The sequence below is a fragment of the Phaeoacremonium minimum genome, assembly GCF_000392275.1.
Source record: "Phaeoacremonium minimum UCRPA7 unplaced genomic scaffold PA7_03_scaffold_107, whole genome shotgun sequence".
NCBI classification, from domain to species: Eukaryota; Fungi; Ascomycota; class Sordariomycetes; order Togniniales; family Togniniaceae; genus Phaeoacremonium; species Phaeoacremonium minimum.
In genome coordinates, this window is record NW_006921014.1 from 7,889 (window position 1) to 34,894 (window position 27,006).

The 27,006-nt window shown below is 38.4% G+C and overlaps 1 protein-coding gene across 1 annotated transcript; it reads left to right on the forward strand.

Annotated features, from left to right (window-relative positions):
• Positions 1–1,176: 1,176 nt before the first annotated feature.
• UCRPA7_1454 (putative wac domain-containing protein) lies at positions 1,177–2,048 on the forward strand (the record flags this gene model as incomplete). The annotated part of the gene is made up of 2 exons (XM_007914034.1): positions 1,177–1,926; positions 1,983–2,048. The coding sequence occupies 2 exons, from the start codon at positions 1,177–1,179 to the stop codon at positions 2,046–2,048; spliced, it is 816 nt and encodes a 271-aa protein (XP_007912225.1).
• Positions 2,049–27,006: the final 24,958 nt, after the last annotated feature.

Consider the following 27,006-nt stretch of genomic DNA (forward strand, 5'->3'; position numbering starts at 1 on the left):
GGCAAACGGCGGTCGTCAGACTAAAGGTTAGTATTGGCTGTGTTTGAGTGTAGGACGTCGCCTACCAATCATCAACGCCACCATACTGTGGCGGCTGTCTATGGTTGTAAGGTTTGGGTATCTAGATATGGTGGATCTTGCGTTATAGATGGAGCGTAGTGTATTGAATCATAGGAAGTATGATGGTAGGAATCAAAATGATGTATGTTAAACAAGATGCCCATGCTTAGCAAAAGACCTTCAATATCTGGCGACAAGCAAATAAGCTATACTATGATAAACAAGGCTTAAGCAAATCCATACTCTTAAACTCAAGTTAAAGATATACTCACATGTCCAGATACTGTCTAAGTTAAATCTGCTATTATTTCGCATTTCTAGACACATCGGGTGGTATCGCTGACAAAACTTAGTCCTAATGGTACGCGTTAGAGTATGCTAGTCCAGGATTAGGCTAGATGACAGCAAAAGCATGTCATATCTAACGCACAGGCACACATCATAGTAATTGAGATTCCGAAAAATTGCTCTGAGGCAGGTTCCTAATGTGCCAGCATATGCGAACATTTGCCCCAGCCAAAATCCTCACATAATCATTCTCCCTACCAGGTGGATTCATCAGCCTAGCTACCCTTGCCTGTAGAGCTTTTGTCGCTTCTATTACGAGCCTACAGCGCTTATAATCAGTTGCCTGAATCAACCTAAAGGTAAATGTACTGTACATTATAGTAGATTGGAAGCCAAAGAAGGCTCCACCAACAATCCACCAAAAATCACAAAATCACTCTTCCACCCTTCCCATCCCGACAGGTCACCCACTACAGACTTTCAGTATGCTATTGAAGGAAATTTAAGCCTATAATTACGCATTAAATACACAAGGTAGCTGTCTTCAAACTCCGCTACAATGAAAACCCCACCTCCACTACTTCAGTGACTCATCTGTCCACCAGCCTACCTAGTCCTGTTTATGTATGTTTGTTCCGAGGGCGTCAGCCCCCAGACCCCCAAACCTAACACCACTCTCATCGCTCCATTTAACTTCCCACACTCCCCAGCCTATCCCATACCAACTCTTCTCACCTTCTATCATCACTTTCATCAAGAACAACCTTCCTATAACCCTTCCTACAATCCCGTCCTTTATTTATTTATCATGAATCCATTTAATCGAGAATGGCTATTATTATCCCCCCAACCCCCAATTCCTATCTCACGAGGGACGAATATACCATCCTACGTCACTCTCAGGATAACCACCTTACACGCGAGTTTGCCGGTCTTCACCACTCAATCGATGGCATCAAGCGTGAACTCAAGGAGTTCAAGGAGGACGTAAAGCTCCAATTCACTGCTGTCGACCAGCGATTCAATGCTGTCGATCAACGACTCGACATTGTCCAACTCCAACTCAACGAAAATACCGCCGAGATCCGTCAATCCGCCGCATACTCCCGAAATTCAAGCATCAAGAATCCATACCAACGCATTACACCACTCGTCGCATACAGGCCCGCACACGGCCTCGCTGACCCCGATCTCGACTTCTTTCCGAAAACTGCCGATGAGTTCTATAAGCTTAGGTCTCCCATCACGTCTGCTCAACGAAAGATGCTGCATTATCTTATCAATTTCTACGACCTCACCAATGACCCATCCATCCTACCTGTTGATCGAAGCGTCGACGACGGCGATATCGATCCATCACCATTTCCTTACGACCCGGTTAGAGCCGTCGAGTCGATTGAGGTCGTCTTGGGCCTTGACGAGGAGAAGATCATTGCTTTCAAACAACGAGCACAGCAATATGCCGCTCAAACCCTTCACTTACCCTCTAAGCGCCCCAATATAGCCTCGAATAACGAATTAGAACACCTAGCTCGACGTCCGAAATTCGACCCCACCTCGCCCACCTCTCGTCACCCTGTTTTCCCAGCGCACCAAACGAGCCTAAACACAACCACTTCTGACGGTCTGGATAGGACTCGTCTCGGATTGGGAGACCGCTCAACCCCGTCTTCCCGGAGGCCAAGGATCCACGACTTTAGAGGCCGAAAGACCGAATCTCCGCCGGAGAGCTTGGAAGATGATCGAACTTCGCAAGACTCGAGCGACCGCGACGACCCCAATCAGTCATCTCAGCAGATTTCGGCAAAAAAGGAAGCCAGTCTGCCCGGGGATGACGCCGTAATCAGCCAATCTCGCAAGTCTAAACAAGACGTTACTCATAAAAGCGACAGTCCAACAATGGCGTATACAGCAACGCCTGAAAGGTGACCTCAATACTGGCGGACGGTGCCGAAGGGCCGAGTCTTCGCGCAAAGCTGACATTCTTCACAGGGCCACTCGTTTCAACAACCGGACGAGGGATGACGACAAATGACCTGCTCCACGTGCCTAGCAATAGAATCTCTACGATCTTTCAAAGTCGATTCGCGTAAAGCCATCGTTCGACATTCCAAAGAGAGTGGGCTGGGACATATCAGCCATGTTCGGCAGCAGCCATGTGTGGTCCATCCGACTGGACGCTGAGTCTCCTTAAAGAGTCGAAACCTAAGAAAGTTCTGCTTTCGGTCCAGCTGCAATTCTATGTGCACCAATTTCACCGCTCAAATAAGATGCGCAGTCCGAGCCGTCGCCGTTCGGCAAGCTGCTGCTGCCGTTACCACAGCCTTGGATCCTGACAGCAAGAACCGGGTGCATCCTTGCCCTTCCAAGTAGCGGCTCTTCGGCCTATTTTGTTCCCACAATACCGCTGACTCTGTTTAGCGACAAGCAGTTGCAGAGACCGTGACGGAAGAGTAGCATGAGCAGGGCAAGTAAGGATGGAAGACAGCACGGTTTGTCTGGTACCAGTACCTTAATACTCAGTTTAAGGCACACGTTGGGTGCGGATTTATCACCAAAACAAAGTGAGAGCTGGCATCTGGAAAGCAGCTAGATACTTCAGTAAAGTAGTTAACCATGATCACATCTTAGTCATTCTGGCATCAACAATGTGACGCTCAAATAGCCCGATTCGAGAGTTCGATCTACCGAGGCCCGTTCGCGAACCTGTCCTTCGAAGCGTACGAGAACAAGGGACCGATCATCTGTTGGTCTTCATCGTCCCCGAGGATGCTCTTAGAATTCCAACGCTCGGTTTTACTCTGCTCAAATGTAGAACATACTATCTCTCAGCCTCTCATGGACTTGCACGTCATGATTGTCCACGGGTCCCTGGGTACTATCCCCTACGGAGGGTGCAGTTGAGTGTGTCGGCATAATGAATACACTGCTCAAATAACATCTTGCCCGCTCGCACAAGATGTCGGCATAATACGCTGGCGTATAGATGCTCACAGCTTTGGTAGCGTGCCCAAAGGTGTAGCACATGCTTTGCGTCAGGTCTTATAGTAGATCCGCAACGTTCCAGAATGGTGATGGGACGGTCTTATAGCGATTATAGAATATTTTATTAATGACTATGACGTAGTGAGCAGGGCGTACGGTACCCTGAATAGCAGCATATGACTGGAGGAAGAAATCCTAACTGTGGGCTTCGGTCATACCTTGATCGACTATAGTCCTAGGCTTCGGATTCGATGAGTGGTCTGCGTCAGCCTCTCAAGTTGGGTAGAAGCGAGTGTGATGACGTTTCCCAACTATCATGATAGTAAAGCGTGGAATGCCTCTCTTCTGATCGGCAGGTGGGTATGTCGCTTCGCATGCCTTGTGCAGAAGGGGTAGTTCTTCATCAATGACCTTCTCATACTGACCCTCTGAGACTCCATCGCGATAAACGAGTATGTTTTCTGGCAAAGCTTGGTGCTTTCCGAGATCTCTCTATAGTCGGAGTCGTGACTGAAGCATATCTGTCAGGTCCGATACCATCTCCTGGCGTGCCTATGACTGAATTCGGAGCACAGCAGGCCACTGTCTAAGCCATCTGTCGATGCTGGCCACCATTCCAGCGATACTCGGTGCATGGCGGCTCAAGCCAGGGGACGGGTGGGTCACGTCAATCCCAACGACCATAGTCTTGTCCTCACTGATGATACCGAGCCGGGAGCCGTCAACCAGCTGATTATTTCTGCCCAGCTTCAGATTGAACTTCAGGGCAACATTAGCTAGATATTGATCTTGGCCTCTATCCTTGGCAAGTTTGTGGCCAACAATACAGACTGTGTGGATGCTATATATGGTATCGCCGCAGCGCTTGAGTCGATTGTATAGCGTTGTGTGACTGTCTGGTAAGACTATAAGCAGCAGATCAAAAGATTTAGCTACCATTTCGAGAAGTTGGTCCAGTTGCATGTTGTCAGGATCGTTCAAGACTAGCCTACGCCTTAGGCTAGGGGGATTCACCATGACTCTGGTTATGCTCAAGATAGTCCCAAACTTTCGAATGACTGTAGCAAGACTTGCCGATTCGAATGCATCTTGATGACTTGGGAGCGAGATGAGGATGTATGACCATCTTTTGAGGATTCCAGCGGTATTAAATTTCATATCAACCATATTCTAGCTAGCAAAACGCACTGGGACGAGCTTATTCTGCTTATAAAGAACCCTCGGCTCCTCGAGAATGTGTCCTAGAACTGTAATCAAGCTCGGTGAGATCAAGATACCAAATTGGCCCTAGGGATGTGAGTGAACGTACAAAGGAACGAAGGGTGGGATTGATACTAAGAGCACGTTCGTCTGCGGCGAAAGACCAGCAGTCCTTAATCCTTCATGGACAATGGATCCTGCATTTTCAGAGGGCTTGCGAACTGCAAAGCATATCATCTGTTGTGTCTGACTAGGTTCAAGTCTCGAACTGGCATTCTGTCCTGGCAAGACGATGCAGACCTCGGGCGGAAGATACGTAGGATTCTCTCTCGTCCTAACATTGACAACGGGAATCTCAGAATTCGTAATTCGTCTACCATATACTACACTCGTTGTTAGGTCACCAATCTAGTATATAGTCCGGAAGACTTACTGTTCAAAAAGAAATCGTAAATACTAATGTATCTTCCGCTTGTCGATAACGTAGATAGGTTGCCGGGACCAGAGGCCTTTACACCTTTCTTCTTCTTTGTTTCACTCGCCTTTTATGTCGTTGGCAGACCACTTAGTGTTGGCTTATCTAGCCAGAATTCCACCTGTCTGGGGCCGGCACCAAATTCCATCACCTTGGGCGGTCGAGTGAGTGCTTAGCCGTCATTGGCGGTAGCTACCCCAAAAATAGTCTTAACTCTCTATATGACTTCGCCATTTCTATTTCGTTTCTCAGGAAGGTGGGTAGTCCGAATCCTCAGCTTCCTGAGAAAACCCTCAATTCTAAACTTGCTTCTAAGCTGAGGATCAAACCATAAGATCAGCTGATCCAGCGGACCCTCATAGTAAAAAGCGCCGTATGACATATTGATGTTTACTAAGATCCGGGACGTCGCCGCTCGAACACTGGCAAGGAATCCCCATATAGCCGTAAGTCCATTATCAAGGTCTTAAGTGGTAGAGCTTTGACTTAGTGAGAAAGTCTTGCTTAAGTCGATCGTGACAAGATTATCAGTCGACTTAGAGTAATGGTTGAAGAAGATGTTGAAAGCTTATATCATGACCAACTTGTCGTCATAACATGCTGCTAAATTGGTGGATGTCAGATGTTCAAGGAGCTACACAACAGCCAAGGTATTCGTATAGTGGACTTATATATTATACGTTTTGGCGTTACTTTGCGGCTTGTCTTCACCCTCGGCTTGATAAGGAATGGAGACGCTTATGTCGTCCTTAGCCAATATATGCCGGGTGAGAAGAGTTGTCTTAAAATCCGACACGATTTCCTGTTCCAGTCCTGCTAGTCCTGGCGTAAGCAGTAGCAGCCGGATCATCTGTGCCAATTTCCTGCCTACTATGGTTGGGGAGATAGAGATATTATATCGGTAAAGGGTTAAGCTCGAAGATATAGTCATCACAACATAGTTTGCCTACAGTGTTACAGGTTTGCCTCTTGTATCGTACCCTGGCCATAGTGGAAAGGCATACTCTAAGCTTAGGCCACTCAGACCTAGTATATTGCTGCTAGCCTAGAGAGCGTCCTCGACGCTGGCTACAGCCGAGCTAAGAGGAAGGATACTCCCGTCCGGTAGGCTACTCTAAATATTAGACTTACTACCTGCCCGTTGAGTGGTATGTCTACTCACGAGAATGTCGCTATAGACATTCTAGGAACGAAACCGCCTATATTTCCGCCGCATCCTCCCCTGAAGCCGGGCCAGCCTCTAACCCCTCCACAGATGCTATAACCTTGAGTACTAGCCGACATCTAGGGTAGACTAGTCGATAGGTAGTGTAGTTCGATTATCTAGAATGTTAAGCCCAATCCTCTTCAATATGTAGCTTTCGGCTTTATTTGCAAAGCAAAGCGGGGTATCATCATAAGCAGAACGCCACCACAAGCATCATCAGACCAATAACATGCACGCTAGACTCAGACAACCCGATTGGATAACCTCAGACTGGATTGATGCTGTTACCCCTTTACGCTGAACCTTCTTAGTGGCTCATATACAATATGGCTGTATCCCGTCTTAAGATGATTGTTAGGTCCATATTTCTTTGGTATAGTATATATCAAGATATTATGTTGCTTAATCCAAAGGAATAGGGTTGGCCCTCGAGCCAAGCGGTTCTTGACGCACTCCAATGTCCCCCAACTCAGGAAGTGTACGGGTACAGGCCTTTTGCGAAGCAACACGATGCCTCCGAGGCGCTCTGTGAGAGCGGCCCAGTCTTATATCCGGCTTCCGTTGGTTCTGCCTTCTCTTGAGGTCCTACACCCACTCATCAACGTCCCACTGTACCCAATGGTCGATCAATTTGCTGCAATAGCTTGGAGGCTTCGACCGATTCACATATATAATCTTTCCTCCTTGCTGCCATGCTCGCGGAGCAAACCGCCGGAGGAGGTTCGTTAGCCCCTCAATTGTCAGACTTATGCCTAGCACTACGACAAGGTCGGGATTTGATGACGCATCACAGTTGATAATGCAGGCAATTTTTTCGCCTTGTGGGTGGTTTTCGTCAAGTATGACCATATCTGGCCTCAATTGGCCGACCGGCAAAGGTCGCATCCCAGCCTCCCTTCAAGCCTCTGAGCAGCTGTTGCACCGTAGACAAGGAAGAGGGAGTGGGAAACCATCTTCATCATTACCATATTCGATACCACTATCGTTGATTATATAGTCTTCGATTCAGCATCGATAGTCTTCCCATTCATACAGCTTGTGACAGAGATAACACTTTAAGTTAGCCAGACTGCCGTAAAGTAGGATGCAATTCAAATCTTGGTCGATGCCTATCCTCAAGCCTACTCTTGCCTTAAGCATATCCACGTTTTGGGTATAGTAGCGAAGAAGCTTGCGTCCTAGTGATATGAGCCATCGATATATCTTTATAGGCTTGCGACTGACGGCAAGATCTCAAACTTGTAGGACTTTTTTTTAAAGTATAAGCCCTTCGCGAGTCAAAGAAGACGGCTTCTTCCTTGAAAAGAAGGCCATTAACATAAAGTCCATCCGACGAGCGAAAGTCTTAGGTTCGTTAGCTTCCTCTGATATAAGAGGTAACAGACCAGACTGACCGGAATACCAGCCGTAATACTAATGCCAACGCCAGCAATAGCCACAATCCTTCGGGCACCTGAGAGAGAATTTGCGATAGTCTATAGTTCTTGGGAGCCAGGCCTCACATGTGTGACTGCCTACAGATATGACAGCTGATAAAGGGGACGAAGATATGTGCCAACCACGAGCGGCCTCCTTACGGTCTAGGGCTTCTGGAGTTGGGCAGCTGTATCGGTGACTTTGAGCAGATTAGCTACGGTAAATAGAGGCTGGATATGTTACAAGGCTATACAATTACCCTTCCTTAGCTCCCAGGCCTTCAACCAGAGATCTAAAGAGTCTTCGTCCTTCTGACAGTAGACTTTTTTTAATATTGCAATAGTCTCTAGTGATGGAAATTCCGGCTCTGAATCGTAGTCAAAATTTTCGTCAATTTCTCCTACAACATCTTCAATAGTAAGCATCTTATCATTAGGGCTGGCTGCTTGAGTGCCGGACTTTGCCGCTGTTAGGGAGGTTGTAAAAACCATAAGGAAATTTTTGAAGGAGACAGATCAGTAGGGACTTAACGCTCTTTATACTTTCTGATACCTTTCTTGGTCCTCTACCAGTCCTCAAACGTAGAGGCCTTACCACCCTCCATCATCACCTCACTATTAGGGGTATCTTAAAGCATACCCCCTGATCCTTCCACAAAGGCCTAGGAGAGCCCCATATATCCGTTAAGTCACTCTAGTCCGTGACTCTAGACCCGCCCAGTATGGCAGCAGTCATAGTGATTAGGAAAGTACTTAGCACCTCCAATGATTCCCAGACAACCCTCATAAGGACAGCAGAAAGGCACCTGCTTCCCTCTAAGATAGTGGTCACAGAGGTGTCGAAAGAAGTTCTTAGAATCATCTTTATATCCACACAGTAGACAAGATAGCTAAGCACCATACGGTGCCACAACGTGTCTATCTAGAGAACTTACGGATGATACACCAAAATAAGATGTCTATTTATCATGTCTATTCATCATGGAAGGTGACACCCTTTAAGTGAGTTCACTTTTACAGTGGTATCTTTTTTCGAAACCACCAAGGCTCGATGAGGCTTTGATTGATATGACTGTGTAGAATTGAGGATTGTCGAAGGAGACCTGCACTCTAGAAGGCGCTTCCTTATGGCCATTTCTTGCTTGATGACTGTGAGAGCTCCTCCTAGGCAAAACAGACGGTGGCAGACTTAAATCATACTGTTCGACAGCATAGCCCACGAAAAGTTCTATATAGGCAAGAGTTATGGCATAGCCGCCAAAGGGGCAGTCGAATGGCATACTTATTCTTTCAAAATGCTGTGTCCGGATATGTCGCATAAGACTGTCTATATGCCACGATTTTTGTCGCTAACGATACCCTACCGAAAGGTCTGACCATATACAGAATAGACAGATCAACTAGGATTTAAGACAGTTTGAAGAAAATGGCTCTATCCAACTTATGAAGTCGTTGTCACTTATATCTAAGCTTTTGTAGCATCTGAGCTTAGGATGTTGACGAATCTTGTCTTCTGTCGATCGTGTTGCAGACGGGTGGACATGTTTAGCTGTCTTCTGGCATAGGCTCTCTCGATGCTTGTAGAGCTGAGCAACCGCTCTCACGATCCTCATACATAACCCATAAAACATGTTTCTGTCACTCACTTTGGCTGCCTCTGAGAAGAGTTACGCCATAAGCGTCCGCTTAGGAAGTTTATAGTCGATCGAAGGTGGTATGAGCACTGTGGACGGCCGGATTCCCTATAGTTGTCGCTTTATCTCGTCCATATCTACTGAGTCGTGGTATTCCTTGATGGCATACTTGAGGCATTTAGCGGTTAGCTTCTTGTGTAGATTGTCGGCTTTCTTCTTATATTCGTCGTAATTCTTGGCGGCTTGTGTACCTTCTGCAGCGTCATGGGTAGGATAGTCTTGGCGTTTCCACTCTAAAAGTGCTTCATACCTCTTCCGACAACAATCTACCAACTCTAGATCACTATTCACTTTGAGTCTTTATTTGTCGATTAACTTTGTAGGGACATTGTTATGATAGATGAGTCGCCTGGCGAGATAGATAAGGTCCTGTTGTAGAATGCTTCCGAAGCAGATTGACTGGTAGTTGACTTTGTTGAATGTAGACATATAATACTCTATATAAACTTTAGAGTCTCCTTGTCGATGACCTATGATCTTGTTACGTTCTTCTGGCGTAAGCGCCTCTATGTGGTCACACATTAGCAAGAGCAATCTTGAAGGTGCTCTACATACTTACCATTCAGCTTCTTGCCTGAGCCTCGACGGAGGTTGTACCACTATAGTTGTTTTTCGATTCCGATTCCTTGGCTTAGACGGATCAGATGACCTCTCTCCCTCTAGTATTATAGGGCTATGTTGAGAGCAATCTGAACGCCATACTCTATTGCTTCAATATCCTGGAAGACCGGCTGTTTACGCCAATCCTCCTTCCAGCATAATCGTAAGCGATCATAGCCTACAGGAACTACAAGCTTATATATATCTTTGGGACCTTCGAAATTATTCTCAAAAGCTTTATCTACGAATGCTAGCGCTTGTATCAGCGGTAGGGGATCGATAAGGAGCATGTCATCTTCCCAAAAGACGAACTGTTTCGGTTCGGACTTTCCTCCTGATCTTTTGATATTCTCTAAGTTTACCTTAAGGACTAGACAGGGTCGATCATCCCCAAGAAGGGGCAGGAAGAGCTAGAACTCTAAATGTTCATAGTATAGCTGTCCTATAAGGGCGCTAGGTCGTGTCGCTGTCGCCCCGGCCAGGATCAGGTTTGCTGCCAACTGGGCGCAAAACCGCTTGTGCGTAAAAATCTCTTCGTTGCAGACTCAGAGATGGTTGAGAAGCATAGCCAAATCATTCACATAGACTCTAGCCTTCTCCACCTTCGAAGTGTCGAGTCTATACGTAGGCGTAAGATAGGTATAGATCCACTGGCAAGTGTCAACAGACATGGCATGACACATCATGCTAAGAGACTTATGTTGCGAATATCAAATAGAACATTATCCGGCATATACTCAGCCGTTGCCTCAGCGTAGACTATGCTGAGGGCTTTCTAGTAGGTTATGACCAAGGATTCCTTCTTGATTCTCGAGTTCTTGACCCTCCATACTAAGTAGGTCTTGAATTGCGTAGGATCACATAGCTTGAGAGTGGCTGTCGCATCAATCTTACGACCACTATAGAACCTAGTCCGCCAGGTGTTAGTTTGCCTGTCAGGCTTATATGATATCATGGAGAATGGGCTTACTTTTCCCATTTTCCTCTCTGGTCCTCTATCATATCGCATGTGTTGTCTCCATGGTTTGCCATCGTAGGCCCCTCCTCTCGGAATTGTTGTAACAGATCGTCGTAGAACTTAGCCATCTCATCTGCGTCTTAGGCCTCATCAGCGTCCTCAGTGTCGCTTGTGGCAGAGCCATACCCAGAATCGATGCCGCTACGAGAACCGGGGCCGTCTTGAGTGGCAGGTCTTGGAGACCCAGAGGAGCAGGCATCAGGTTTGAGTCCTTACCCAGGTCTTGCTTTCTCATCTTTTGAAGCAGAAGCCGGGTCATCACGATTCCCATCTTGACTCGAAGCGGACTCGGATTCAAGTTTGGATTGTAAGCTGATACCGGGCCACTCGTGACGAAGCAACGTCTTGCAGCCTTTCTCTAGCCCGATGAGAAGCTCTTTCGAAACGGATACAATCGAGCTACTTCTGTTGCTTTGGATGTTGCAACGCTGTCACGCCCTACGAGGCCTACTTGGTGGACAGTCCATGACTATGAAGCAGGATCCTCAAATACTGTAAAGGAGACGGCTCAAGCGTTGAAAATATATGACTGATACGCTCCTGCAGCGATACAAGGGAGGAGAGAGAGGCGTGAAAAGATGGTAGGGGGCAACGAGACTGGTGAAGGCTAAGCTTGCTTATAGAATCTTAGCCTAAGGAGCAGGCGAGAAGTAGTCTTAAATACATATTGACTGCAGGGGCCAACGACCGGACGACGCAGATTCGGATCCGGCCTAAACAGGGGAATTCAGGGTAGTTAAAAGGCTCTCTACTGGCCTCTCAGACAAGACTTGATGTTGATGTCAAGGGGGGTGAAAACGGTGACGTTACTACGGCCAGAAGAAATGAAACGGTTAGGGGCCGGTTAGTTGCAACCGTCTAAAGCAGCACGTTTCTCGCGGGCGGTGAGCGTGTGAACGGAACCATTTCAGGAAGGCGGTGGCCGTGGTAGCGGGCTGATGCCTGAGGCGAGGAGCACCCCGCGTGTGGAAACGCCGCCTGATCTGACGGCGCGCGCCTGCCAAAAACGGCGGCATTTCCACACGGAAAAACATTCTAGTAGCTAAATATATTATTATAATAATAAATATAAAAAATATAATTAATTTATTACTTATCTTATAGTTAATATTATTATTTATCATTTATTTTAATATCTTTATATTAAAAATTATAACTTTATATTTACCTACTATAGCTACTAACTATAAAAGCCTTATAGTTAATATCTTTATATATAATCGTTAGATTATATTTATAATAACTATAATTTTTAAGAAAGTTTATCTTTAATTATTTCTGTAATTTTATATTTATTTTATTAATCTTAGCTTTTAGATTATTAAGATTACTTTATATATATTCTACTAGCTAGATTCTATTATTCTATTATCTTAAGCTAGATAAGATATAATATAATAATATTATTATCATACTATATAATAATTTATTACTTATATAATGGCATATAGCTATAATAGTCTAAACTATACTAGTATAAATATAAGGAAAACTATTCTATACCTAAGTTTAGGTTGTCGTCGAACTAGTATCGGTCCATCGTCAAACCACCTTTTAAGCACTAGTTAAGTGAAAACTTATCATACCTTATATTCCTTCTAGTTAGTATCTTTAATTTATATAAACAAAATTTTCTTTTAATTCTTAGCTAATCTTAAGTTGTCTTAATACTAATGACAGTCTAACCTTAATCTATGATTAGATATTATATAATGGTAATCTAATTAGTATCTAACTATACTTTTATTTATTATATATCTTATATTATATCTATTATACTTATTATATCTATAATTCTTAGAGAATGGTCAGACTATACTTAATATACTATATATCTATCTAAGATATATATACTAAATATCCTTCTCTTATTATATTATAATATTTTCTTTTATTATTGTTTAGTCTACTATCATCTTTAAATCTAGCCTTAGATAGTCTATATATTGTCTTTAGTCTTTATTTTTATAGCTATCATCCTTTGTTTTAATAGTCTTTATAGTTATCTGCTTTTAGCTTATTATAAGTTGGCTTTATAAAGTCATATTGTCTTCTTTTATTCGCTATTATTATATACTTTCTTCAACTTTATAGTACTTTCGATAGTTTTATATATAACTGTCAGACTCTCTTTATTCTCTTTATATAATTAAGACTTAAAATAGTTTTTTTATAAATGAGAATAATCAAAATAATTGCTTTCTATTTACCTTACTTACCCTACGTCTTTAGGATATAAAGTGTCTGCCTATAGGCTTATAAGTATATATATTCTCTTATTCTTCTATCTTTTAAAGCTTCTTTTTTTTTTTAAGTTTCTATAGCTAATAAGTGTCTCTACTAAAATAGTATATTAAAATAGTCTATCTTTTAATCTTCCTTTAATTAGTTTATAGTCTACTTTTATATTATGTACTAATAGTTAGCTAGTTGTTTTTTCTCCTATCTTTATTATCCTTAAAACTATTATTAAGACTTATAAGTTCCTAATCCTTTAGTATGCTATATATAATGTACCTATAGCCTATTGTCGGCACTAACTTAGTATATAGACTTTTATTAGACCTTCCCTTACTTTCGCCAACATTATCATATAAGTTTTTAAGTATTAAGGTTGGTTCAAAAGTAGTATGCTAACATTATATAATATAGCCGCTTCCATACTCTACCTTCCTTACACTATCTTTATAAGTAATGAAAATCTGGCAATCTATTGTATATAATCGTTTAATATATCTTTAGTTTGCTTTCGGTATATTGTTAGTATATTAACAGTTTACTAGGCTTTAAAGCTTTATACTGTCAGGCCTATATAAACAAAAGCTATAAATATATAGTAAAAAAGTATTATACTATAAGTTTTCTACCTTCTATTTGCCTTTAGTATAATATTAAGTTGTTAATATCTTTAAGATACTGTCTTTTTTTAGGTAGAGATTGCTATAGTTATAGTAGCTATATAAGGTATCTATATAGCTAATATCTATACTATATATATTCTATCCAACTTTATCTTAGTATTATATTAATAATATATTTATAGACTATCACCACCCTTTAAAATACTAAAGCAGCCTTAGCTTAAGCCTATACTATCGCTACCTATATATATCTAACAATTTAATTATAATATATTTTCTATATACTAACCACTTATTTTTAGGCTATTTTTACTCTTACTTCTATCATCCTTACTTTAGCTATACTTACTACTTTCTCTACTAACCCTTTAGCTATATCTATCTAATATATACTAAATAATATTTTCACCCTCTTATAGCAAACTAATATGCTATTATAATAGCTTGTTAATACTGCCAACATAAGTTCTATAGTCTACCGTTAGTATACTTTCAATTTATTTACTAACTATTTTGAAAATAAAAATAGTAACTAAGCCTAAGGTTATTTTATAGATAGTTGGGTAGAAGATAGTAAATTTAAAGCTTTTTTTTAAAAAGTTATTTTGTTAAATTATTAGTTTACTTTTAGTTTACCTTTAGGCTGCTTTTTAGAGTCAATTCTATAAATTTTTACTATTATATTACTGTTTTCTTATATAATTTCTAATTCTACTAAGCTTTATATATTCTTAATTCGACCTTTATTATAGTTTAGTTTACTTTTTCTTTGTTTATAATATTTGCCTTTACTATAAGAGTCTTTGCCAATTTAAACTAGTTGATTTTTCTAAAGTTTATAAACTATTTTATAAGTATTTTAGCCTTTATTAGATTATAAACCACTTTTGCTATATCTATATACTTTAATCTATTCTTTAGCATTTTTCTTACTTTAGCTTTTATAAGATAGTAGCTTATAATATATTCTAATATCTTTTTATATTTATTATATTTATATATTAGTTTATCTATATCTAGAACTTATCTTAACGTTAAATATAAGTTTAGACTAATATTATTGGTTTTTATTTATATTAATAAAATATTATAGGTTTTATAAAGAAGGTTATATAGTTTTAGTATATTTTCACCTAATAAATTATCTACTCTTACTCTACTGATGACTTAAGTATAATCTTTACTCTAGTCAACCTTAATATACTATCTTTTACTTTATTATTCTAATATAGCCTTCTTTTAATCTCTATTATCAAGTTATATTAGCATTATGATAGTATATTGTTTAGACTTTATAGATAGTCTTATAGTTACTTATAATGGCTTTTTTATATTCTTATAATGGTTCTTAAGGCTATATCTTATCACTTTATACTTTTTATATAATTTCTCTACTAGCCTTATGACTTTAAGTTATTGTTAGAATATTGTTAATTTAGTGTTAAGTTATATATCGATTGAGAGAATATATACCTCTACCTTTACTTTCCTTATGTTTATAGCCTTATAAGCTTCTAACACTATATATAAGCACTTTGTTTATAGCTTACTTATATTCTATTATATAATCAATATTAGTCTTCTTTTTAGTTAAGTGAGTATATACTATATGATAAAGTCGTAGCCAACTATAGACTAAATTACCACTATATAGAGTAGCTAGATATAATAAAGGTAGGGTTTTTATATAAAGTTTATTAGCTATTATAGAAAGAGTATTTATCTTTTTATTTTTATTTTTATTTTTTCTATATGATAGTTCTAGTTTAGTCTATAGTTTAACTATACTTTAAGAACTTTAATCTTACTTTTTAAAGTTAGAATAATCTTACTAAAATATATAAACTCTGTCGATTCGGTTTTAGTATAAGTTAGATAAAGTAGTTTATATTTTATCTTATCAAATCTTATACTATATTTTTTTACTTAATCTTTATATATCTTATATATAAGCTTAAGCTATCGATAAGCCTTTTGAATAGTCTTAGTATATGCTAATATATTAGTATCATTTATAAATCTTATTATAATAATACTATCTATCCTTTATAGTTTTTTATATAGTAACGATAAGTATAAAATAAAAAGAATAAATAAGATTGACAATCTTTAAAGAACGCTAGCTAGCACTTAAAATGCCTACAACTCTTATATATCAAACAGTAGAATTATTATCCTATCGCTTAGAAGGCTTTTAAGGAAGATAGTTACTTAAGTTAGAAACCTCTTTTCCTTTAGTACTTATAATAGCCTTTTATAGTTAATAATATTGAATACTTTAGATATATCTAGTGAGAAAAGTAATATTATACTATCTTTGTCTTAATAAGTATATATCTAGTTAATGATAGTTTAAACTATTATCTTAGTCGACTTATTTTCATAATTGTCTATCTATTCTTTAGATAGTAGTTATAGTATCTTCACTTTATATATAATTCATTAGATAAGTATATCTTCAATCATCTTTCCTATTATATTAAATAGTATAATCAAACAATATATACTTAATTCACTTATATCCTTCTTATCCTTAGGTAAGATAATAGTTCTAGCCTTATAAAACATCTTTAGATAGTATCTAGCCTACTAATAGGCTATAGTCAAATATATAAGTTAAGTCGCTAATAGGTTCTTAAACATCTTTAAGTATCTATTTAAAATACTGTCAAATTTAAACATCTTCTAAGAGCCTATCTTATAAAGAAAGTTCGATATATCTTCGCCTTATATAATATATATTATAAAAAATAATTATATATATAGTATCTTTAGGTTAATAAGGTTTATTATCAGCTTAAGGAAAAATCACCTTTAGAATACTTCCAATTTTCTATTAAAAATGATAGCAAAACCTAAAGATAACTTAAAAGTCGGTAAAAAAAGCAGCTATAATAGCTTATCGTTATAATCTTAAGCCTATCTTACTATAAACTATATTCATTATAGATTATAGGTTTTAGCTATTATATAAAAGCTATTTCTCTATATCTTTCTACTAGCCTTATAGATTAACTTCTTTTTCCTTTGGTTAGCCTTCCTTTGTTGTCAGAACGCTTCTAAAGTGCCTATAATCTAAGTTATCCTATAGATAATATACTCTTTCTTAACTATTATTTATATCTTAACGTTTTATCAAAAGCATCTTAAGGTTCTTTCTTTCCTTTTGAATATATAGTCGTCTATAATATATAGTAGCTTATTTGTTAGAATATTAGCATACTCTTCGATCTTTTCTAGTATATTAAAGTTACCTAAGATAGGTAGGTCTTATATATTATATTTAACTGTTTTTTAGTCGATTAGTTTCTAATTATATATTGTTAGTTTTTTATATATTTATCTGTCTACTTTCTAAATTCTGACCGTCTATAGTTAATAGTCGCTTTCTTATAAAAGTAGGATTTCTTTATATATAATATCTATATATCTAGTGGCTTAAGCAAGATTGATTATAGTATCTAAGCTTTTTTTGTTAAAGAATATAAGAGTCTTTATAAAAATAAGAAGGTTTATTTACTATTAGTTTGCTAGTATTATAAGTTTCTTTACTTTATTATAGTAAGTATATTTATTCAGCATCTATTTTTTATAATATAAATTAAAGTCTCTTAATATAATTATAGTCTATAAGAATAATATATTTAATAAGTTATTAAATAATATATACTATTTAGTGGTTATTATTAAGTCTAAACTAAGCAAATATATAGCTATAATAATAATTAAACTATTTATTATCTTAACTATAATCTAACAATAATCTTTTACTACCTTACTTTCAATCAACTTTACTTCTTCTTTTACTAAAAGTATAACTTTTAGATAGATAGTTATATTTTATATAATCATATACTCAAACGATTAAGAATATATTACTCTCAATATACCTACGTTTTATAATAGCTTTATTACTATAATTATATTATATCTTTTTCTTTTATATATTAATTTACTTTATATCTTTTATTTCTTTACTATATTTTAATATAATACTTTTATATCTAACATTTTATTAATATATTAACAATCTTATATAATCCTTTCAATATTAAGATATTTTCTATTTAAGCTAAGTTTACCTTTATCTATTATAAGAATATAATAATATTATAATTCTCTTTACTTACTTTAATAGACTTAGACGATTGTCTAAGACCTTAAAGATATTCTATAGATAGTTTCTTATCGATTCTTAATCTTAACTATTTAAATACTTTTATAAGTCTTTTAATAAACTAGAATTTATCTTTATCTATAATAAGAAAGTGCTATATTATCGGAAGGTTATTAGATCTTATAAACAATATAAGCTTATTTTAGAATATACTTTATATAATCTTCCTTACTATTTAAACGAACTGATAGTTATATGATTATATAGAGTATTTATCTTTATAGTTTATATAATATAAAATATCTTCTTCTTTCTTACTAATATAATTATCTTTTATATATTTACTATTATTATAGTATCTATAAACTGCTAGCATATTATAGATAGTCTATTTATAATCATATTTATAGTATTGATAATATCTTTATACTTATATCTTTATATAGAAAGATATAACGTGGTTACATAGCGAGCGCCGCAGTAAAGTGAGCGCCGCACTTGAAAACATATAGTTAAGGCCGATTTTAATACCCCTATTAAAACCACTAATTATTACTAAAAATAGATACAACTTAATATATAGCTTATTAACTATAAAAAGTTATATATATTTGAGTCTTACTCTTTTAAGACTAGTAGATCTTGAGATATAAAGAGTGGGGGCGAAAAAGTTCTCCACTTTTTTATTGTAGGTGATTGGCTAGTCTAATTACGCTAAAATTCGAATATATATAACTTTATATAGTTAATAAGCTATATATTAAGTTATATCTATTTTTAGTAAGATTTGATGGTTTTAACAAGGATATTAAAATCGGCCTTAACTATATGTTTTCAAGTACGGCGCTCGCTTTGCTGCGGCGCTCGCTATGCAACCACGTTATAAGTATATTATATAAAATTCTAGATAAAGCCTTTCTTATAAAGTAAGTCTATTATCTTCCAACTTTTGACGCTAATATAAATTATGATTAATATATAGTCGGTATATTAAGCCTTTACTAAAAGCTTTGTTTATATAATATCTTTTATTCTATTATCTTCTTATAGTTTTTAGATAAGCTATTTTTTATCTATACTTAGTATTTAAGCTACTATCATTCTGATAGTAACTAATATATATAATATCTTATATATAGCTACTCTCTAGCTAAATACCTTCTTAATCTACTTTCTTTATATTGCTTTTAATATTCTTACTTTTTAGTCTTTAAATATTATCTTTTAGTTCTTAGTATATATATAGCTTATAGCTATTATATTTAGAGTATTTAGTATCTAGTTGATTTCTACTATTATTTAAATATTATTTCTTTTATCTAATATTATATCAACTTTAGTATTTTCTTATAAGATTCTAATTATAATATTATATTAATTATTTACTAAAACTTGCTTTTAAGAGATTATAATTATATTAAAGACGATTATATAAGTTTTAATCTTTAGTTAGTTAATAGTAAAGATAGCTATTAGCTTATCGATTTTAGCCTTAATTATCATAAAGTTACTACTATCTAACTATATATTATATATAATATATATAAAAGCTATAATTAGCTTATTTGCCTTTTTTTTATCTATTTTAAAGTTAGTTAGAAATTAGTTTATAATTTTTAAAAGCTTTTCTTTTATATTATTATTATATTTTAGATAGTTTATTATCGACTCAATCTTAGCTATATATTATAACTAAGCTAAGCCATTTTCACCTTCTATCTTCCCATCACCTATATACTGTATATAGCTTAATGTTAATTTGTCTTTAAGTCAATGTTGACCTACTGATTCTGCTTCTGACATTAAAAGGACGATTTTCTTAATATGTAAATTAATATTTAAGTGTTAAGATTTCAACTATCCTTTTAATAATTTATTATATGTGATAGTTAAATTATAAAAAATAATTACTTTTTTTAGAATTTATAATATAATTATATTTTAACTATTTTCTATATCTTTTTAAGTTTATTTATCTTTTATTATATAGTTAACAATCAAATATATTATAATCTTCTTAAAGACTATCTTATCTTTAGCTTATATTTTCTATAAAGATTAAAATAATAAAATATAAGGATGATAAAGTTAAGTTATATATATAAGATAAAGAATAAAAAGAAAGTTATTGATTTATTATCTTTAAGCTAAATATATATAGATTCTAAGACTATTGTTTGTTGATCAGTCTATAACTAAGCGGTGGTAAGATATTTATATATCTTATAGAAAGTTTATGTCCTTTGTTAAAGTGTAGGCTTATAGCTTATAGCCAAGCTATACTAAGAAGGTAATATCTTTATAGATAGTTAGAAAGAACTATATTATATAAAGATAAGAAAGAATAAAGATTATTATATAAGTATAATAATCTAGCTATAAATCATTAAACTTAACTTAATAATCTAAAGATAAATTATAAGTTAGATTATTAGTAGATTATAATAATCTAATATTTTATAGTTTTATATAAGACTATATTTATAATCATAAGCTTAAAGATAAAGAGGATAGCTCTTTAGCTTTTAATATATTTTCTTTACTTATAAAGAAGGTCTTTAAGACTATGATTACTCTTTATATTATATTACTTAAGTACCCTTCAACCTATCTTAAAATATAAACTTAAGAACTTTTAGTTACCTATCGATGTATTGGTAGGGAGGATTGTTATAAAAAGGTTAAATATAAAAAAAAGCGAAAAAGTAAAGCGAATGTTGATATCTTTATTAAAACTACTAATTATGACTGAAAATAGATAAAACTTAATATCTAACTTATTAATTATATAAAGCTTTATATATCCGAAGATTACCCTATTAAGACTAGTAAATCTTAAGATATAAAAGATAAAACTAAAATATAGTAAAAAGAAAAGCTGATTTTATTATCTTTGTTAAAACTATTAATTATCACTAAAAATAAATATAACTTAATATATAGCCTTTTAATTATATAAAGTTATATATATATAATTTTTAGCATATTTTATTCAGCTAATCATTTTTAAAAAAGGTAGGAAATTCTTTAGTATTTAAAAACCTTAAACTCTATATCTTAATATCTACTAGTTTAAATAAGATAAAATTCAAATATATATAACTTTATACTGTTAATAAGCTATATATAAAGTTGCATTTATTTTTAGTAACAATTGATAGTTTTAACAAGGATATTAAAATTAGCCTTAACTATAAGATTTCTATATAGCCCACTCGTTATGGTAGCCCACTCGTTATGCAACCACGTTAATATATTTTTTACTTATATAGTCTTAAGCTATGCTAAGTTTAATAAGGTTAATAGCCTTATATACTAATTACTATAGCGGTCTACTAACCCCGTCCACCTAGCCTCCTACCTTAGGGTTAGCCCTAATTGGCCAGCAGGTAGAAAGCCTTGACCCACTATGGTAGGAAGTCTTGACCCGCTTAATCTGGCCCGTGCACGCTTTTTCGGCTAATCACGGCGCGCTGAGCAAACCTTAACCCGTGGCTTCCTGCGTAGGAAGCCTCACGAAATGACTGCCAGGGTTACTGCTGAGGGTATGTGTCTCTTTAGCTGTTATAGAGGTTAAAGCGAGGGCTGGTGGCTTTTGGTGCTATCTAGGCCAAGGCCGTGGTACTGTGTGGTCAAGGCTCTCAGGGCTACGGCAGGTGTCACAAGTAGGCCTCACTAATTTCGTAGTATTTTAGGTTAAGGGGAAAAGAGAGGTTGCTACAGCACTGGAGTGATCTCTAAAGAATCCCTAATTCGGTTATAAGCGCAATAGGTCCGAGCCTAGCTAAGAACAGTTTAGCCCTTGGAGACCGGTGAGTAGATATCAGCGAGACCATCACATAGTGACTTGAATTTTAACACGAGTGCCCCTGATGATGCTAATATGGAGTTCGATACCGTACATCGTGGGAAACAATGTTCATACTGTGGTCGGTCCTTCTCCCGGTCGGAACATCTCTCAAGACACGAGCGCTCCCGTATGTCCCGCAGCCCATCCCGTTGTCTCATCACAGCCCTAATGATACATCCCGTAGACCGCAATGAGCGACCCTACAGATGTACGCCTTGCAATGCATCGTTTAGCCGACAAGATACTTTCAAGCGACATCAGTCACGGTATCATAGTCAAGCCACGGACAACTCTCTCCGGCAACACAGCCAAGAGACGTCTAAGATAGATATGCCAATGACAGCACAGAATGGATCTGAAGATCCCCCGACCTTCGATCTAACAAATATCTTGACAGATGACAATCCTGTGTTGGACACTTCAGTTCTTGAGTTTCCGCTAAGTGGCTATCTCAGTGATCTGACAAAGCAGGATTCGCACAATTTTTTGCATGCCGAGCTAGCACCAAGTTACTTTACCCCTTCCTTAGAAAGTGTTGCTACCCCAGCCTGCGAAGCACAGACAACAAATTCGTCAGCATTGAAAGGTTCCTTTGTTATCTCAGAGCAAAAACATCGTCAGCTAGTTTTTGAGATTGATATGGTTGCACCGGTGAGCTTCGGCAAGGTGCCGATGTAAAGTCTATATCTAACTAACAATCTAGGCCCGAGGACCCAGCGATTTCAAAGTTCCAACTCGCTTTGCATTCGAGAGATTAATGAACACATTCGCTGAGTGCTTCCTCATATACATACCGTGTATCCACACGCCAACGTGGAAAGCAGAGGCAGCTCCTCCCTGTTTGATCCTTGCGATGGCATCAATTGGCGCCAGTTACCACGACGATGATATAACCTCCTTGTCGCTCTACTCCATCGCTAGAGCCTCGATAAAAAATTATGTAAGAGTAACGGAGCTCTATGTGTAACAAGTTTACTGACCCGCACAAGCTTAGTTTGTCCTTACATACCATCGCAGATGAGCCATTATGGGTGCTCCAGTGTCTTCTCCTAGTCACGAGTAATGGCTCTAAGAGGGCAAGTTTCAAGAGTTATCAGGAAGCTACATCCTTGACTTCACTTTTGATAGAGGTGCGTTCAATTGTTTGCCCATTTGCAATACACGGAAATCTATACGCCATATGTGTATACGTCTCTCTTACTCCAGGTCCCGTTATTTGGGACCTACTCATATCAGATCGCTGATAGAAGGATATGCACAATAGGGCGCTCGACATAGGAAATGCCCAGCATATGAACCAGAAGTGGACGGAGCAGAGACTGGTCTCATAGACCAATGGCACAGATGGATTGAATTTGAGACAACCAAACGGTACGAACACGATTTTGGCATCATTTACTCTATAGAAATATCTGATGAGAAACTTTAGGACAATTTGCGCTATATTCGTCTGTTTGAGTGCCCTTGGAATCAATTTTCAAACTGCTAATGGCCTCTGCAATCTGGATATGAGCAACTGCCTCCTTCCCTGCGAGGAAAGCGAATGGATGAGCAGGACACCAGAGGCATGGCTGAGAAACAGGCAGACCAGTTTCAGACATCCTGTTACTTTCTCGGTTGCAATGTTGAGCCTCTTGTCATCCCATTCCGCGTCATCACTAAGTCTCAGCACTTTCGGCTTGTACGTAGTGCTACACGGTTTGGTGAAGCAACTGGTCAGTCTCTCTCAGGATATCTGGCTTCTGGCTGCAACACCAATTCTGGATCAACGGTTTGAACAGGCTCTGGACAGGTGGCGAATATGGTCTGAACAGAATCCCGAGTTTCATATCTCCCCGAGATATCCATGCGGAGTGGTTGCGGCGAATGCGCTTTCATTGTATCGCCAGGCATGTGTTCGACTCTGCGCGGATTTTGGGCAGCTCCGATCCGCTTTTGCGACCCGCGATGCCGAAGCCATTTTATACAATATCAAAGATATTGAAATTGAAGTGTCTAGTTCAGGTACGTGTCTGAGGGCTGCAAGGTGTGCCCTGGAGGCCCTCCAGACCTCGGTTCAGATGGGGTTGTTTCTGACAGAATCCATTTCGGGTTGGCACCGCAAGTTACTGTTCAATTTACATTCTATAGAATGTTGTACGTATTATCTGATACCTCCCCTTTCTAATAATTCGATTATGCTTCACAGTGGCTATGAACTAACAGTGAGATGTCACAGGTCTTTTTTTAAGTTTTTGGATCCGGGAGCAGTCTAGTCGCCCTACACCAGATCGCTCTTCAGAGGAGAATGATCTTGTCAAGTTGACTCAAGAAACCCTAACAGAGATAGCCCTAGTGCCAAGGATTACAACGAAACCACACTCTATACAGCTAATATATGCATGGGCTTGGGTATTTCGACTCTGCAACGCACCCGGCCTTCATGGGCTTTATGGTATCGTCGCCGAGGCATTGGAAACATATGCGGATAGTCTTAGCGAATAAAGTGAACCTAGTTTCCTATGGCGCTCAAGTTCCCATTACGCGACATTATTATCACTGGGTGGCATACAATCAACATAGTAACTTATACTTATCTATCATACTTGCTACAACTCTATTTGGGAGTACTTGGAGCATTTTCCTTATTCATAATAGGACACATGCTGACCGAGCTTTGAAAGCCTAGTTTGCCTAACAGACTTAGTCCTAACAATTCTGAATGGTAGTCGCCTAATTTGCCTACAATTCTTTCACTTCATCATCTGACAGTTAGCATTTAAAGGAAAGACTCATATTGCACGCGCGATCCGGTAGGCCAACTACCTACGGACGGAGCCCAGGTATATTCTTATTGTAGTATGGAGTTCTACCCACCGGTGGGGTACCCCGCCGGTGGAGTACCCCGCCGGTGGAGTACCCCGCCGATAGAGCACACTATATGTCTGTATCCCACTGACAGACAAGGCGCATTCAAGGGCATCTTGTCAAAACACGCTTAGATTTTTATTTGACACGGAGATAGAAGTTTCCCTTTGCCCTTATCCCCTAATTCCGGGGTTTTAAGTGATTGTGATGAATAAGTGCTGTGATTAAAAGGAAGAGTGCTGCCTACGTGGGCTCAGAGAGTGATTGGCTTGTTACAGCATGTCAGTTGGCACCCATTCGGACGGTAAAGATGATAGAAACAGAAATCGCCGACCATGGTATAGAGCGGAGCTCGCTTCATGAAAAGAATCTGTCGGATCTCGAGAAAATGAACGGAACAGGGCACTCCTCAATCTCAGATGGTGATATAGGAGACTACCCAACAGGCTTTCGAATGGTCTTTATAATAGTCGCTCTGATCCTGGCTATATTTCTGACGTCGTTGGACTTTGTGAGTTACGAAAAGTCCTGCTAAGGCCAGAGAAAGTTGAATATATTTTGTGCTGATTGACACTTTGGTTTTTAGACAATCATTGCGACGGCCATTCCAAGAATTACCGACGACTTCCATAGTCTTTCTGACGTGGCCTGGTATGGCTCAGCCTTCTTCCTGCTTACAGCTAGCTTCCAAACGGCTTGTATGTTACCATCTTCCCCCTTGCGAAAGCCGCAATTAAATAGAATGGATAGGGGGTAAGGCCTATGGCTTTTTCAGCCTAAAGAATATATTCCTGTTAGCCATATTTATCTTCGAAATCGGGAGTCTGTTATGTGGGGTTGCGCCTTCCTCGACGGCATTAATCGTTGGCCGTGCAATCGCCGGGCTGGGTGCCGCAGGCGTGAATACGGGGTCATTCATCTTGGCTGCCTTCTGTGCACCGCCGAAGAAGAGACCCATTTTCACAGGGTTGATCGGTCTATCATATGGTGAGTATTTGGTAATTATAAATATACATCTCGTGGAGGAAGTTAATAGCCCTTTTTAGGAATTGCATCCGTCATTGGGCCACTCCTTGGTGGTGTTTTTACGGAGACAGTCACATGGAGATGGTGTTTCTACATCAATCTACCCGTGGGAGCTGTATCCGCTTTCTTCATAACCTTTTTCTTTCAAAACCCGACTGCTTCAAAAGTCAATGACAATACCACTTTGCGATCAAAGATGCTTCAGATGGACCCGCTTGGAACTGGGTTGATGTTGGCATGTGTCACTTGTTACATTCTCGCGATGCAATATGGCGGCCTGACTCATCCCTGGAACAGCTCAGTAACCATTGGCCTGATTGTTGGCTTTGTGTTGATCCTAGCCATGCTTGTTGGGTGGGAACTATACATGGGAGAACAGGCTATGTCCTCTCCGCGGCTGGTAAAGCGTCACGCAGCGCCTGCAGCCATAGGTTTTTTCTTTTTCGGCTCCTACATTATCATCATCTACTACCTACCCATCTACTTTCAGAGTATCGACGGCGTGTCCGCAATTGGATCAGGCATCCACAATCTGCCTTTCATCCTCGCGGTGTCCATTTTTACCGTTGTTACTGGTATCTTGATCTCCGTAACTGGGTATCCAGCGCCGTTTGTCGTAGTGGGAGCGGCAATCGCTACGATCGGATGCGGTATGATCTATACGTTTGATATCGGTACTAGTGCAGGGAAATGGGTTGGCTATCAGGTTCTAGCTGGCGTCGGCAATGGCCTCGGGGTTCAAGTACCCATGATCATGGCACAAGCAAACACTGATGCAAGTGACATGGCGGCTACGACTGCAATTCTCATGTGTAAGTCCTTATACTCCCTAATTACTATCCAGACCTTTCATCTTATCTGGCGGAAAAAACTATAGGCTTTCAAACGATAGGTGGTGCCTTCATGCAATCCGGTGCCGCCGCTTCGTTGGCCAACCGGCTACTGCTTGAACTGCCGAAGACCGCACCGGATGTTGATCCTGGTGCTGTGATATCCGCTGGAGCAACAGAGCTCAGATCTTTTGGCTCAAGCCTCGAGGGGGTGCGCATTGCGTACATGAGGGGTCTGAAAGTGACCTTTGCATTCGCATGTGCCTCAATGGGATTGGCTTTCGTTTTAGCACTTTTTTCTCGACGGAAGAAAATCGAGGGTCAAGCAGCGAAGAATGCCATGGGGCCGGCCTCCTAGTTCAAAGTACTATATGGGCCACATGAGGTCTTTGCCGTCGCAAGTGTTAGTCATCCCAGACTCGAAGCTATTCCTCAAAGGATGCTAAGAACGCGGCTTATACATGGTGTAAAACAAAACTATCACACGTGTTTTATGGATTAGTGTCAAGCCTGACTCTATACCAAGACGGCTA